Source organism: Megalops cyprinoides, chromosome 17, assembly GCF_013368585.1.
Source record: "Megalops cyprinoides isolate fMegCyp1 chromosome 17, fMegCyp1.pri, whole genome shotgun sequence".
Classification (NCBI taxonomy): domain Eukaryota; kingdom Metazoa; phylum Chordata; class Actinopteri; order Elopiformes; family Megalopidae; genus Megalops; species Megalops cyprinoides.
Genome location: NC_050599.1, coordinates 24,109,190 through 24,125,972, shown reverse-complemented (window position 1 = coordinate 24,125,972; position 16,783 = coordinate 24,109,190). Strand labels below are relative to the sequence as shown.

General features: G+C 43.8%; 1 protein-coding gene across 3 annotated transcripts in view; it reads right to left on the bottom strand.

The window, feature by feature from the left end:
• The window catches only part of LOC118792523 (neurexin-3a-like), a 279,182-nt gene that overhangs the window by 182,949 nt on the left and 79,450 nt on the right, over nt 1-16,783 (bottom strand). For all 3 annotated transcript variants that reach the window (XM_036550399.1, XM_036550396.1, XM_036550397.1), the window contains one exon: nt 1,964-2,167. In XM_036550399.1, the coding sequence (XP_036406292.1) occupies nt 1,964-2,167 (204 nt within the window). The remainder of the gene's footprint in view (nt 1-1,963; nt 2,168-16,783) is intronic.

The following is a 16,783-nucleotide window of genomic DNA, read 5'->3' as shown; positions in this document are numbered from 1 at the left end:
CTTTTTTTTTTACCACGTGGATTCTCCAACCCAGAGTTGCCAGCATTTTCATTTCCAGTTATGCTATGGCTCACAGATTCCAGCCTCAAAGGGTTCATAGCAGCTTTTCCAGTAGAAAACTAAAATCTCACGCTCATTATTCTCTTTTGGATTGTAGTATGTAATAAATTAATCTGAGGAGATACCTTTGTGCGTTCTGCTAAAACAGATTTTTTATGCACCAGTTTTACAATGGAAAAATATCTATAAATTGAAGGGCTAAGTTAAGCAGGGTCCAGCCTGAAGTCCCAAGTGTAATTTACAATACAGATCATAAAGTAACTATATATACTTTGCTGAGGTGATTTTTTTCTTGCAGGTATGACTACCAAGTTTAAGTGTTACAGAGAAGGTTCGGTATTTTCGTGGCATCATTAAAAAGAACAAGGAGCTCCAATCCAGTAAGACAGGCAGGAAGCTCAGCTGGACAATCTGGGTGGGGGGACCATGTGGCCGTGCTCGTCATGCGTCGTCAACCGCAGCAGAAAAGTGGAAGCAAACAGCCTCGATCCAATCAGCGCCAGAACCGTGCAGCGGCAGCCGGGCCTCCTCTGACAGCAGCGGACCCGCGTCTGAGACGACTGAGCGGGAGATGGATCCGAAAACCGGTCCGAACTGCACGGGAACGTGCTCGTGTGGAACGCGTTTTGCCGCAAGCCGCTTGAGTGCGTGTACACGTGAGTTACTGACTTAATCAGCTGCTTAAAATGCGGACTCTTCGCCGTTAATTCAACGAGCGAGCTTTGAAGAATAAAGTGAGCTTAACTTGAATGTATGCCGTATTACTTAATGTAACCTAACATTCCTGAAGACTGAATTTACTGAAATGTACAGCATTCTGAGTACCTGCTTAACCAATTCAGACAGCACGGGGTCCGCATAGAGATTTATATTTGTGGATAATATAAAAGTAATGTGTGTGATACGGAACTGCAACATAGAAACAATGTTTGGCATGCATTTATGTTCAACAGCAACACAAAAGCTCTTGTTAACAAATGTAACGCAGTGTTTAATGTGTGTTGTAGATGAACGTGTGTTTTATGCAGCACGGGCTTGTGCTAGTACTAAAGATAGGAGGGAGACAGCACCGGCTGCAGGTGTCTGAGCGCTCTGTTCTCGGGCAGTTTGCCAGCGGGCCGCAGGCTTTCGGGCCTTTGAAGGGGTGAATACCATCTTTTGACATAGTATGGAAATGGCCTCTACAGCCAAGGATGCTATGAAGACATATATGCATCTGGAGAAAAAAAAAAACAGACTCAACAGAAACAGCCACTTTTACCACAGAACCAAACCGAGACAGAAAAATGAAAGTGTTACACCTATAAGGAAAAAGAAAAAAATAATCCATCTTGTAGACAATGAGGAAAGACAACATAATATTGTTAGTAGTTGTTTAGAAAGTCACAGCATTTTGTATAAATTACTTTTATCTGATGAGGTATAAATATATTATAAAAGGCTTTGGCGCTCCTTCGAGATACATATCACTTAAAGTATCCCTTTTCATGCTATTAATTTCACATTGTATTTGCTTTCTACTGTGACTGTCTTATATTTAGAAATATCTACAGAATTATGCAAATGAACATGATAAGATCTGTTCAAAAGATGGCTCAAACAGCATGTACATTAAGTCAAATAAATCATTACATATAAAACTGAGCAAAATGCAGAAATTCTAAAAAAAAAAACATACAAAAAATACACACATATATTCAGAGAGACAGACAGGAACAGATTATCAACAAACAGTCCACATACCACACATCAAAATTAAATACGATCCATGCAGGCAAAACATTTTGCTTGTTTTAGAAAACTACTGCTTATTGTTAAAAATAAACACAGAGAAACGTAAGAAATGAAGAAAAAGACGAAGAAAAAGAGGGTTTTCTGAGAGGTGGTTGAGGGCATACGATACCTAAGTTGACGGTCAGTCTGACGCGGCCGCCGTCCAGCTCGAGCCGCAGCGTGTCGGCGGACTCGCGGGACGTGGCGGCCATGAGCAGGCCGTACGCCCGCTGGGACATGAAGCGCAGCGACACGTCCTCGGCCTCCGTGTGCATGACCGTGGGCATCACCACCTTCATGTACATGCTGCCGTCATAGCTCAGGATGGAGGCCTCTGTGGGACACAAGGCGCAAGAGCAATTTAGGGCCAGAAAAGAGACAGATGCAAGGGGAGGGGGTGGTGGTAAAAGAGGCCTGAAAATTTATTGGAAAGTTTTCCAGAAGAGCTATCCAAGACACATTCTAAGCATTTAGCCACCATTTTCATGGCATGCAATATTGTACAGAGTGCTAAAAAAACAGTCACAAAATACATATGAAATTTGGTGGCTAGAGAAGACCAGAATGTATGAAACATGTTCTCAACACCAAATAGGTGCTGAAGGTACTGTGAAGGCCAGGAGGAAGCACAATAAATGTAAGCATGTTCAGGGGGATTTTTTTTACAATGAGAGAATTGGCGCCCTTGAAACAAAACAAGACAAGGAAATCAGACGGACCTCAAGGACAAAGGTCATGTCTGTAAGGAATTCAAAAACCCTACACTTCCACCTCAGTTTGTTCAGTGTAAGTCAGCCTCTCCTTGTTTTTATTCCCCTTTTCAGTCAGAGAAAACAACACATTAAAGATGTAAGTCGCAGCATCAATTTTTCAAGGTGTGAAGTCCCAGCCGGTCAGACAAAAACATTCTCACCTCAGGGCACAGAGGAAGATTGCTCTTTGTTTCATATGAAAGTGCCATTGATTTCAAGTGCTGCTAAACTCTTTACGGATGAGCCCATGAGTGCATTAAAAGCACTTCTGTCCAACAAACAAAAAACAACAACAAAAACCCAGATAATTCCAGCAAATGATACAGTCCACATTTTGTGAGGGGAGAAAAAATATTCATAGTATCTATGAAAAAAACAGACACTGTCATTGCTTCCCCTGAGATTTTTGAAAATAAGGGCTCTATGAGGACTACAGTACCAAATACAACTATGAACACAATTACAAAATATGAATGGAGAACTATATCACCCTTAACTTGTTTAATAACCATGGTAATATTAAGAATTGCAAATGGCTCCACAATAGGTCTTCTTTTACTCCTTTACCTGTTTACAAGTGAAAATAAACCAAGTTTTACTGTTTTACACTTACAACCTGTTTACCTGTTTATAAGTAATAATAAACCAAGACTACACAGCCAGATATAGTTGAATGAAAGCAAAGCTTAAATACCTAGTTTATTTTTTATCTAGTTAGCTAAAAACTGAAATGTAAAGGAGAAAGTAGATTTAGGTAAGAGACACAAATATCCTGTTGAATGACATATAGCACTGTTTTAATAGATGGTGAAAATAGCGATCCTTTTTAGTTCTTTCTTGCTGGTCTGACTTCAGAAATAGATGTGTGCAGCCGAAATTTCACTGCCAGCTGCAGGACGCTCTGTTGAATATCAATCGCAGCCTCACTGCTGATCTCTCAGGGGAGGGGCAATTACAGTTTCTTTGCAGGCGATGCACGTTTGCAAGTAATGTGGCAACAATGACTCCAAATGTGACTAATTATCTCAGCTGAATAAGCGTGGTGGGCTCTCAGCCATGGTGCTGTGCCATACCCGTAGAGTAACAGGTGAGACACCGGAGGCATTCAGCAGAATCACTGCTTCACTGTCAATATTGCAAGATAGTAAAATCGAGACAGTGAAAACTGTGAGGTTATTTCAAGTTCTGAGTCAAAGACACAGACTCACAGAAAGGAGGAAAACAAAGGGTTCCTTCTGCATACAAGGGTCTAATTAATCAAAACTGTAAATCTAGAACTGTCAACAAGCACTCATTTCAGCTCTCCAAAAAATCAGGTTGGCACCAAAAAACCACAAATTCAGGAGGAGAGTTTTCAGGCAATCCATACAGAACTAACCCAAACCTGAACAGATTTGTCTATTTATGTCTAGTATAAGAATCCCACCTACCACATCCTTTCCATATCAGATGCTCACAGCACCCCTCCTCAGCCCCATCTCAAACTTTTGTCCCTTCGGAGCTGAAAAAGGCCAGGAGTTCCAAACTCCTCCGCAATTATGATTTGACAAATTCTGAGCACCAAGGCTGAATCATGATGAGAGAGATCAGTACCTGAGAGCTGGGTTTATGGTTTGTGTCTGCTTTGCACATGTTTTCTGTGCTGGTTGCAGGCGAGCACAGGGGTTTGGGAACAGGTAACCAGAAGGTTGTCAGATCGAATTCCAGCTAAGGCCAGACTGTGGGTGGGCAACAAGCTGCGCCTTAAGGTTGCCTTTTCATTCCTGGGTGGGACACTGATGCTGTACCTCTGAGCAACAAATCTGAACTAAACTGCTTCAGTAAGTGGCCGGCAGTAGAAACTGATGATAGGGAAAACATCAGATACAGGTATATAAGCTAACATTTATAAGGGTGTCTGCTTAGCAAGCTACACTAATAAATATGAATAAGTGTGCTTGGAGAGTTGATGTGCAGGATTATTATTAGAGTCAAGGGATACTGTCATTACAGCTTATCACTGTGGCAGATGCTTTTATCCAGAGCTACTTACAGAGCATGTAATTTTAACACATTAGCTACTTATGCAGCTGGATATTTATTGACCTGGAGTACAGCTATGGCCCACCTATGAATTGAACTAGCAACTTTTGGGTTAGAAGCACTGCCATTACCACTGTACTACAAATATGCACATATGTACACACACACACACACGTATAAAATCATCTGTGACCGGCTTCATTTTGAAATACTCAGCATCAGAAAGGAGTCTCTCTTTCTCTCCCGCCTCACGTCGGCTCTATCGCCAGGCAGAAGGCAGAGATTTTCTGCTGCGTTGGAGGCTGAACCGAGCCGTGCTTTCTGAACCGCGCGTCCCGCGATGTTAATTTCCACAGCCAGGTAATGCGCCTCCCGATAAGAGGGGCTCGTAATATCAGAGCGCCTGTCTGCCCTGCTCTGCGAGCGGCGAGGCAGAGGGCACTGGCTGAAATGCATTTGGAAAGGCAGCAGTGTGCGAAATTCCTGTTTTGACACCTCGGGACTGAAGAAGGGGGGAAAAAAAAAACTTGGCACAAAAATGCTGCTCCAAAACTATATCGATGCAAAACTGTGGTGAAACCTCTATAGGTCTGACAAAACGAACGCATGCAGTCTCCGTATCAACCGGATCAGACGTTCACTAATCTTAGTTGTGGAAGAGATCTGCCTCGCGAGGATACCTCGCGCTGCTGTGGAGGTGGTGGGTGCTTTGGGATTTGTTTTAGCCGTTGATGCCTCACTGATCTGTTCCTCCAGCGTCACTTCTGGTATAGGGCTGGCAGAGAGTATCCGCAGAACTCAAGACACAACCTGAGCCCTCTTTCAAACCTCCGATGGGGGTCTGTTCCATAGCATTAGGTCTTGCCCTCATCTCCAGTTGTTTGCTCTGATTGCCTTCTATATGTTTTTGAACAGACTCTCTCACTATTTTAGTGGGCGTTTGGGTGTTTGCAGTGTGGGACCGCGTTTGGGGCGCTGTCGGGAGATATGGGCGAACTGCAGCCAATCAGCCTCTCAGTCAGATTCCTTCAGGCTCGTCGCGCCATCGGAAAGCGCTCACGGTGGGAACGGCACGCTCAGCCCGTCTCCCGCCTCTCCGCCGCCATTCACCAATGTCCACAGGCTTCAGAGAGAACCCTCCCACAAGCCGCCAGCGGTGTCAACTTGAGTGATACCTGCCAGCAAATCGCCGGGCTTGGCCGAGGATCAGACGGAGGATGCGGGCACGAGCTGTGCCTCTGAACTGCTCAAACAGCATGGGTACTGCGCTGGAATTAAGATGTAGATTTTGAAAGATTTTCAGGACATGTGAGAAGGTCACCTGAGTTTAGTGTAAAATAGGTTCACGTGAAAGATACATATAAAGGAACAAAATAGGCATTCAACACCAGCTAGGCCGTCTTCCCATAACCAAAGCGATAGCGTGTCATTAGTCACTTGTGAAATCCCAACTCGTACTGGTGAGGTCGCGTAAAATAAAAAGAAATCGAGCGCTGACAAACTCCATAACAGCGCGCAGATCGATGTGTTATTCTGAGTGGTTAGCTGTTTTGGGTCCCCGTCTGGGTCCCTGCCAATTACCCTGACCCTCTATGTAAGCCAATGCCGGCTGAACGCTGCACAACTCCTTCAAGTCTGGCCTGAAGGAAATGAATATTGACAAATACATGGTGGGAGAGGCACCGTGGTGGCCACACAGAGGTGCTCTCTGTGATTAAGGGGATGCTCTTGAATTAATAACTGACTGCATCAAGCTCGGAAATAACATGCATGTCACATTCAGCAGCAGACCTGCTTAAGAATCACTTTACATTCAAAAAGAAGCAGAACAGAGGGAACATAAAGTCCACAGAGAAATCACGTGCAATGATATTGTGTGAATGGGTTAACTGTTTAATCAGATTATAAATTATAAGCATATTGATTTCATAAATTTTGGCTGGTATGCAAGGCTCTGTAATAATAAGCTTTGTAATATTGCAGGAAGGAGCTGTGTGTGTGTGTGTGTGTGTGTTTGTGTGTATTTCTGTGTGTGTACACACATGAACCACATATATGCATGTGTGTCAAATACCTAAGTTGCCATGGGTGAGGTCTAACATAGCCACACCCACACTGAAATTGTAAGGACCACTGGACCACCCATGATGGGGCATTAGTTTGATGACAATTTCTTTGCGGTCATCTGGAAAATGACCCCCTCTGAAGTAATGCAAATTGACAATTATTTCAAAGTCCATACTTTTAATAGTCAGTTTAACTCCTGAAAATAGTGACATGAAACATCAGGGCACACCGACAGCTTTACTGGATAGTGCTAATATCATCCACAATATTAACCTGAATAAAGTGCTAACCTTGTATTTTTATTTTGAGGATTTAGAGACAAAATACAAGTCTTACATAATTTAATCATTTAATTTAAAAATGGTAGCTAAAAGCTTTTCACATGCACTTGGTGAAACTAGCTTAGACATTATAAGTGAAACAGACACATGGAAAGGAAAGCTTAAATCTCCTTCACTTTTGTTCTCTCTCTCCACTCTCTCTCTCACTTTTGCTCTCTCCCCTACTTGCTAAGGCTTATGGGAAATCTGTCATTATGTTTGCTGTGCCTGGCAGGTCCTGCTGTGCTAGCGAATTCTGTTCCAAACAGAAATCTGAACTTCATGCTTCATGCACTGTATTTGCTATATATAATACATATATATGTATTTTTTTACTGCTGTGGTCAAGCATTGGTGCCATAACCATTGTTCATCCTATCCTGGGCTGCTAACACCAAGCCCCTCCCAGAGACATTAGACGTGCCCAGTGGGGGCCCACCCCAGGATTGAGGTAATTTATATGGCTTTGTTGGCAGTATTGTACAGTTGTGTGGTCATGCTAATAACAAATATTGAAATTTGAATTTAAAAGACAGAGAACAAGAGAGGGAGAGAGAGAGAGAGAGAAAGAAAGAAAGAGAAACAGCGGGAAACAGCAAGGTGGTGAGGGAAAGAGCAAATTGAAGTCAGTACATTACCACTTTACATAATTACAGAGATAGTACAAGGACAAGGAAGATGTTATTAACATGAAAGCTTAGATGATTCTGCTTGAAAGGGATTGACTTGGCCGCTTTTCTTGGAGATGCTGTATCTAAAGCAGCAAGCTGGATGAGGCTGATATCTCAAGCATGCCTGTCGGAGTTGGAACCAGAACAGAAGAACCAATGCATTACAGCGTACCCTAAAGCCACCATACTGATCAGTCATTTGATCTGCGATTTCCCCCAGATAAATGTATACATTTGCATTGAGCTTGCAGAGAATGTGTCACATGTCAGTGCAGTGACACAACAGTGTGAATAGTGTTAATCATTAGCTATTCCATCACCTGTCAACTCATAATCTTTACTATAAATTACACTGGTCCCTATGTATATAGGCTGAAATCATGCGGATTGTGCTAATTCATGTGTTAATAACACACCTCCTCTGACAGAAAGGCAGTGAAAGAGGTAAAACATTTATCACTGTATCTAATTCCTATCATATGAATCTTACTTCCCTAAGTGTAAATGGTAAATGGACTGCATTTATATAGCACTTTTCTACTCATTTGAGTACTCAAAGCACTTTACAGTTATATGCCTCACATCTACCTACCAGTGGCAGAGGCTGCTATATAGGCTTACCAACTGCCCACTGGGAGCTGTTGGGGGTTCAGTGTCTTGCTCAAGGACACTTCGACACTCTGCCAGGATGAGCCAGATTCAAACCAGGGACCTTCCAATCCCCAGTCGACTGCTCTACCTCCTGAGCCACTGTCGCCCCCAAGTGTGTGTGTGTGTGTGTGTGTGTGTGTGTGTGTGTGTCTATCTGCTTGTACGTGTGTCTATCTGTGTGTGTATGTGCATGCACATGCATGAGTGCATGTGTCTATGCATGTGTTTTGTGTGTGTCTATCTGTGTGTGTATATTTGTGTGTGTGCTTGCGTCGATACGTGTGTGTGGCTCTATCCATGCGTGTATGTGTATGCGTCTGGTCGTGTCTATCTGCGGGTGTGTTTATACATGTGTGTATGTCTATGTCTGTGTGTGTGTGTGTGTCTCTATCCATGCGTGTATGTGTATGCGTCTGGTCGTGTCTGTCTGCGGGTGTGTTTATACATGTGTGTATGTCTATGTCTGTGTGTGTGTGTGTGTGTGTGTATGTGTGTGTGTGTCTGCTCTTGCTCGCCAGCACTGTAGCAGCCCGGGCGCCATTCTCTGGAAGAGCAGCTCTGCTGAAGCGCTGCCTGCAGCACCCCTCTGTATCCCCAGCAAGCGGGCACTCTCACCACCTCATTCCACCACTCACCCTGTTCAGCTGCATCTGTTACAGTCTCCACAGCCTAGAACTGAGCTGAACGCCACATTCATCCTTATCTTTGCACAGACACTGGCCGTAAATCTGAGTAAAAGCAATGCGCATGTTATGTTCTGTTTCCGTGAAATAGCGTAAAATTTCCATCTCAAATCCAATCCAAGTGCGGTAATTATTACTGCAAATAATTATTAATGCAAAACCGGTTCACTTAAAGTAATTTAATGGAGTAAAATTCATTCTGCACATTGTCACCTACCATGTGAAAAGTATAATAAATCTCCAAGTAAAGCAAGAGGATGTCAGACTTTGTGTCCTTAAAATGTCCTCTCTGCTGGAGAAAACGTGTTTCACACAGTGGCGTAACTGCTATCACAGAGAGAGCTGCACTGCAACCAAGCCTCCACCAGGTGGCGAAAGAGTCCACATGTGCACAACCTGCAGTTCACATAATGCCACATACTGGTTTATGTTTATGAGACAGCCCCTACTTTACTAGCGATAATACAGTAAGAGCAGACCAATGCATCCTGTCTAAAGAGGATTTGCTGGAGACATCAATACTCCATTATAAATTCCCACTCGGGCTTTCTCAATCTGCCCATCTAATCATCCTCCAGTTGAATTGGCTAAATAAATCCCTCTCCATCTCTGTTCTAGCGTTCCAGCGCAAAATGGCTGCTGTGTGAGCCCCCCTACTGTAACACATTTTCAGATCCATGGAAGGCCCCATTTAAATGCAATCAATCACTGTAATTAATTAAAAATCCTCCTTGCTAGAATGATCCAGACTGCCACAGGCTCCCGCGCTTTGTGAATATTTATTTCAGGCTTGAACCGTTCATCGAGCCGCTCGCTGAAGAGCCTTCTTGGCTAAACACCAAGCGAGTGCCAGACTAGCATTTCGAGACACTCTGACAATCTCGATACTGTCTTTCCCGGGCGCAGTAACTGCCACTATACACCAGACTGAATAATTCAGGAATGCTGCAAAGAATACAGGTGACATAATTCAGGCTCCCCTTCCTCCAGGACCTCCTCTCTCCCCTATGCTGGTGTTAGGAGATCCGTTAATGTTTGTGTGGCCTGGTCTGTGGGATAACGGGGGCTTCAACAGCGCCCCCGCCACTGAACATAAAGCAGGGAGCAGCACTTCATGGCAAAAAGGAGAGGTTTCCTTTCAGGGGTGAATACTTGCTGAAGTGAGACGGCACCCACCCGCCTACCGCCCCCTCTCCCGCCCCCGGCCCCACACACACTTTCACAGCTCAGCGCCACGCGTGTGACAGGGGAGTAAAGGACAGCCGGAGCTGAGGCAGACCTCTGTGACCTGGCTAAATGTGGGGGTCACCCGTTACAGCACGTCACCCTGACGAAAACCCGTCGAGGCCCGGGGCCGAGCGAACGCCAGGAAACAAATCACTGGCAACCGCAGTTGGGTGCGTCTGATGTCTCTGGGAGGGGCTTGGCGTTAGCATTTACATTTACATTTACATTTATTCATTTGGCAGACGCTTTTATCCAAAGCAACTTACAAGTGAGGCAGAGTACAATACAAGCAAAACACCATAAGGAGACAACAATATTAGAAGTGCTGCATGACCAGGCTTCAATGGTTAGCCAGACAAGCTAGCTAGCTAAACCATTAGATGACATTTCCTTTTTTAATAGGGAAACAGTTTTGGGACATGAGAAATTCCTTTAAGTTGCAGTGTTTCAGGTGCTTGGGTGAGAGCTAAAGAGCTGTGTCTTCAGATGCTTCTTGAAGACAGAGAGGGACTCGGCAGAACGGATGAAGTGTGGAAGTTCATTCCACCATCGGGAGACAGCGGTAGAGAAAGTTCTGGATAGTGACGCTGTTCAGTAGAGCATATAGCGGTCGGGAGGGAACATAGGCTTGTTAGCTCTGTTAGTGCAGGGCAGGGTGAGCAATGGTTAGCTTGCCAACGCTTGACCGTGGCAGCAGAGAAAAAAAGAGAACATAAATTAAAGTACGCAGTGCGAACGCTCATGGATGAGTCAGCCTGACTCTGTGGACGACCAACACGAGCGCTTTTTCGACTCAGAACCTCGTTAGCATTCAGCGGATGGGATGCGGGCCTTGTGTCTGTGGCGTTCCCGCTCTCTCCAACCAGTTCATTAGCTCCGCGAGGCTCGATGCATATCGATGGAGCAGAACTGAACGTGACTGCTTCCGTGAGCTCGTTTATCTGTGCCCCGCATAATCAAAGAAAAGAAGGGCGAGCGCACAAAAAAAGAGGAGACAAGTTCTACCTTTTCAACAGTCGCTTGTATCGCGCAGCTCAGTCAAACACAACTAACTGTAGATACCACCTTTTTACTGAAGTGGATTCAACGAGCACTCATCTCTGAGGCACGGGCAAGTGTGGAGAGACGAATGATACAAAGCAGACAGCGGAGTGAAAGCCAAACACGAGTTCCTTCTTTCATGAAAATGTGCTTCCCGTTGCATTTTTAAACCTGAAGAGTAATCGTACTTCTGCCCCAATTCAAATGGGATTAATTCTTTGAAATGCTTTCCCATGCTTCAAAACATTCGGCACGACACCCAGGTCCCCTGGGGAACGTGTTGTTTTTGCATTACATGAGCTGCCACACACCTGAACCTCGGAGACTGTGCGTGGCGTTGTAACGATTCGCTTGCAATTTTAAACCACCACTAAATCAATAACTAATCTGCAAAGAGATGTTTTTTTTTTAAGTACATGAAGCCATATTTGCTTCCATATGGAAGTCTCAGAAACTGAGAACAAACAAGAGAAGAAATGGAGTGTTTTCGTTGTTTTTAAACCAGTCCCTGTAAATGTGTGATCACATATGCAGTTTGAGCCAACACTTAAACATAACACTTTACTGCCGAGAGGAATGTTTGAAGAATCGGGCCATTTAATCAAGTTTAGTTCATATAGTAATTATGTAAGCAATTACGTGCTGTTCACCTGTGTTTCCTACACAGGGTAATAATGATCTCGTTTTCAAACCTGGCCAAGCCAGGTCAGTCCGGGATAGTCTGCACAGACATCAGCCACTTGATTTGCAGATGGGGGGCAGTGAGAGGTGGGCAGTCAGGCAAGCCAGAGGGGTCATGCTCAGTGTGAGGCAAACACCATGGTTATGAGAGAAGGGTGGCCTGGGCTGTCATTGGCCAGGACTCTGCCTCCAGAGTCAAGCACACCACCCTAACTGTATATGACTGCCTACAGTTATGGTGGGTTACAAAAGCATATACCAGGATTAAGAAACCCATCACTCACAAATCTACTGTAAAACAAGCCTCAGCTATGGTCCTGTCTGTGATTTTTCTATAAAAAGTGCTGCTCATCTATCTGTGGACATATCATCTCCCTTTCATAAAGAAATAGCTGATGGCTCATGTGCTGTCTCAAGTTTTACTGCTATCCTGTAAAGTATATATTCCTGATATATGTACACTAACCATAGATAAAATATGAGTAATGTTTTACTTTACAATATGTTCTGTAATTCTTTTTTGACATAAGTAAATATAAAATATATTTCTTATATTTTGGGCTTCATATATCAACATATGGGCCTAGCCTAAAGCGTTGGGTGGCATACCGCAACCCACCAAACAGGGCCTGATCTCTGACCAGTCTGTAAAGTAACAGTTCCACATCACAATCCCCGGGCCACTAAACAGTGCCTGATCTCTGATCAATGTGTAAACTAAGAGGGCCACACAAATGCATCTTTCAGACTCAACAAGGCTATGATGAAAAGAGTGAGGATTTGCGAACCAAATAATGTGTGGAGCTACAATGCACTATCCATCGATGACTCATCAACCAATCAAAAGATGCTGCCTAGTGTGCGCAAAGCCTCTTTCTCAAAGACACCTTTGGGCCGCTTCCTCGCCCCACCCCTGCTAAGGTTTCCACGAGAACAGGTGACCTTCACTGCGCCTGTGGCAACAGTGATTAATTCAAGCGCTGTAGCCGACAGTCAGAATCCTGTCCTGTAGCCAACTCTCATAAATCTCCACCGGACATTAGCAGCCCATTCAGAGTGTCAATGATCTGCAGTAAAAAACCCTCCACATTAGCTAATAACACAGCTCTGACTCTCCTACATGATAAATCTCCCGGCAACAATATATCCGTGCCATCGCTATATTTTTATATCTATCTGGTTAAAACAAGATGGGAAGCAATACAGCTTAGAGGCCACAGGGGTAATTAACTGTACCCAAGATTCCACAAAGTAAAAGTGTGTGGTATCTTTGGAATATCACCAAAATAATTGGAAAATTATATTTTCATTTCGGCTACTCGGAAGGAGTACAAACCTTTCAAAAACCTTTTAAAGAATGAGACCTCGTATATTAATAGACCCGCGAGAAGACAGCCTTGCCCCATGGTCTTTAGAGGAACATCTGATTTATAAATGCTGTCATGTGACATCCAAAGTCAGGAGCATAAAGGCACCAGGAGAGCTGCTGTGAGCTGTGATTTACTCTGTAGAAGATTAAAAATACAGCAGCTCAAACTCAGCGCTGCACCCACTACAGACGGAGAGGGAACGCCATCGCTCATACTGCAAACTGAACACGGAGCTGAACACGAACATATGGCAATTAGATCTATGCAATTATCTCTGTAAATGAAGGGAGACAAACTGTTTACTTGATGCTTCCAGGGCATCTGTAGGACATTCGTACCATTCCCTGTTTACTCAATATTTACTCAAGTTCTTACAGTATCCCTTAAATGTGCTGTTTATTAATAATATGTAATATATATAACATAGATGCCAATATCTATATTATTTCATGCCTAGTAATATGTTACACCTTTACATCAGGCGTTTCTTTCATTCTTGCTTCAGTTAAAGTTTAGGCAAAGTAATGTACCTGCCAAGTGCAATATGTTTTTACCCCAGCCATTTTTATTCATTCCCTTACCTTTCAGGTCTTTTCTGGGGCTGGGGAACAAAAAAAAACCCAACCCCCAGGTTCCCCCTGGCCTTCCAGCATTGATCCTGTTCTGCCTCACATTTGTTCAGAGTTCCCAGTTACTTGGCTAACACGACAGGTTCATTATCTCCCCGCTGGTCCGAATGAGCGTTTACATGCGCAAATGCTGTCTTTTACACCCCCGTCTGCAGGTTCGCACCCCGTGGATTGATTTCCGACTCACCGTTTCCATGTTTCAAAAATATGCTGCAGACCCAATAATGCGACCAACTTCCAGTTTAATGGCAAGCATAAAACCTAATACAAATGCAAATGTGCCTGATCGATATGCCAGCTTTATGTTACACAGCAAGTGAAAGGCTCAATACTCCACATTAATTAAATTTTAGCCTGTTGTAGAGAGATACATTACATTCCTGAATGTGAATAAAATGTCTTGCTTCCATTACTCACACACATCTGTGATGTACTTAAATATTAACTCAAAGTTCATGAAGAGAAGCAAGCATATTGAATCAAATCATCATCTTGAATATGCGAGCACATCGCTTTAAACACACCCATGATATAAATTAAGCCTGAGCTGGGTGATAAAAACAGTTCGACTGGAACCACATCAAACGAACCTTCTTTCATTCTGAGCCAGACACACTGTGGGGAAGAGCTGGTCTGTAGCTCATCGGTCTGGGGGCGCGTCCCGATCTCTGGTGTGAGAAGTGAGAGTTTGACGTACAAGCGCCGCCCCTGGACAGAACGCATCTGTATTGCATGGCCGTTACCCACAATCCATCTCTTTTAATGCTGAGCTCCAAACCGGCAGGGGACTGGCTCCTATGACTCTCTGTGGTAAAGATGGACCTCTAAATATAAGGCCACAGAAGCGGTAGGTACCAAACCGGGACCTGAAACACAAGTTTGCTACGATGTATTGGAAGGATATATGCCTCAGTTATAAAACTAATGGTAATGACCTTGAGACCTGATCGATACTCAGGCAGCGGTAACACGTACAGCAAGTTGGCTAAACAGAGAGGGTACTTTAAATGTGTTGCTAGTCTCAGCCCTTATGTGCTTTTGATAAGTGTTTGTTCTTATAAACATCTGCAAGTCAACATAAAAAGTCTAGCAGCAATCTGAGGTACCAAATGACTCATGTCTGTCTCAGAATCTCAAATTAAGTCAGAGCAATCAATAAATGTAAGGTTTAAAATGCATGTTTGAAATGCCTTACCAATTCCTCACAGTGCTAAGCCCTACTTTACAGAGGATCAAAGGAGACATTACCTCTGCGAAGGGATCCAAACAACACTTTGCAGGCAAGCAAGACCTGGGAAGTTAATCTGAGACTGACAGGGCGGATAATTAAAACGAAGGTTCAGTAGTTTTTGTAACTTTGGAGCAGCATAAGGGAAATGGAGGGCACCTGAAATCTGAAGGGCGGTGATTTAATGAGTTCTCCGAGTCGGAGATGTGCCCGGTAGAGGCAGACGACCTGCCCCCAAGCCCCTCTGCCCCCTTCAGCAATTCACAAAATCCCCTCTAACAACATGTTTACATAGCAGAGGACAAGCCCGATGCAAAAATATTTCATTCAGAGACTGAAGGTTTCTGGCCATCAATTGCAAATGTTATGTATTGGGGGGAACAGAGGAGATGGTAAGGCAGGTTTTGGCAGGGCCTCTGGTTTTGGGGGTTGAAGCAAAGGACGCGAGCCAAGTCGCCAGGCCTGTGTCTGTGTGGAAGGTGTCTGTGCAGATGCTAGGAGCGCCCGTTCCCTCTCCGCAGAGCAGAGCCCGGGCACCCATCCAGTATCTCTGTGGTGTGGGACCTCTGGTAATTCCAGGTTAATGAATACTGTCCCACCTTTCCAAGAGAAGGCCTAATCCTTAACTGAGAACTGTGTCTGAAATTTGCCACAAGTCAGTTCTCTAGAAATCATACATACCCGCTAAACAACAGGCTGTATTTACCTGTCTACCTACCTTCTGTTGGATAAATGTGGTGTGTATCCCAAACGTACACTTTGAGCATGTATGTTTCTGATGTTAAGTCAAAGGGGATCTGCTAGGTATAGCAGAGAGAAAAAGGGAGACAGTGGAGATGGTGTTAGTACACACCACTGACTATGATGGAATACAACTATTGAAAAACATAGCACAACAAAACAAAAAAACTGTTAAAAATCTGTTAGTATGGAAGGCATGCTAATTGGTTAAAAAGATAATTGAACCTAAAAGAAAATGCAGCATTTTTACCGTGGTAGAGCATTTGCTTTTGAATATGACAACTCCTTCAAGTGTTTTAAGATGAAAGCTTTGTTTTCTGGAGCGGACACCACAGCACATTGCGTAACGCACAACCTGCGGTACATTAAACACATTGCTCCCTGGCCAGAGAATAAAAAGCGAACTAAAGAAAAAGACCAGATATTTCATCTGAAAAAAAAACCTAAGTAAATGCACTTTAACACAGGATGTGCAAAAATATTTCTTGCACAGTGGAATTAACTTGTATAACTACTGTAGCTCCCTTAAGTATGAATATAGAACAGAGCAGGTTTCTTGTCTACCCTTAGCTACAGTGGTTTTATTCTGATGTGGATGGAACACCACCTTTATTAGACTGCAAAACTGTCGACTGCATACCAGATTTGATGCTTTAATGCAAATGTGCGTGCAAATACTTGCGGAAGTTGAATTACTCTTCCAGAAAGCACAAGGGAGAGATTAACTGTACCGCAGAGAGCGCGGCGGCCCTGTAGCATGCTCCAAGGGAGTTCTACCTCTTCCAAAATCCCACCACAGCCACTGCTTAGTCATTGTATATTTTTAGTCTTCTCCAATACCCACATTTGGCAAAAAGCCTAATTAAG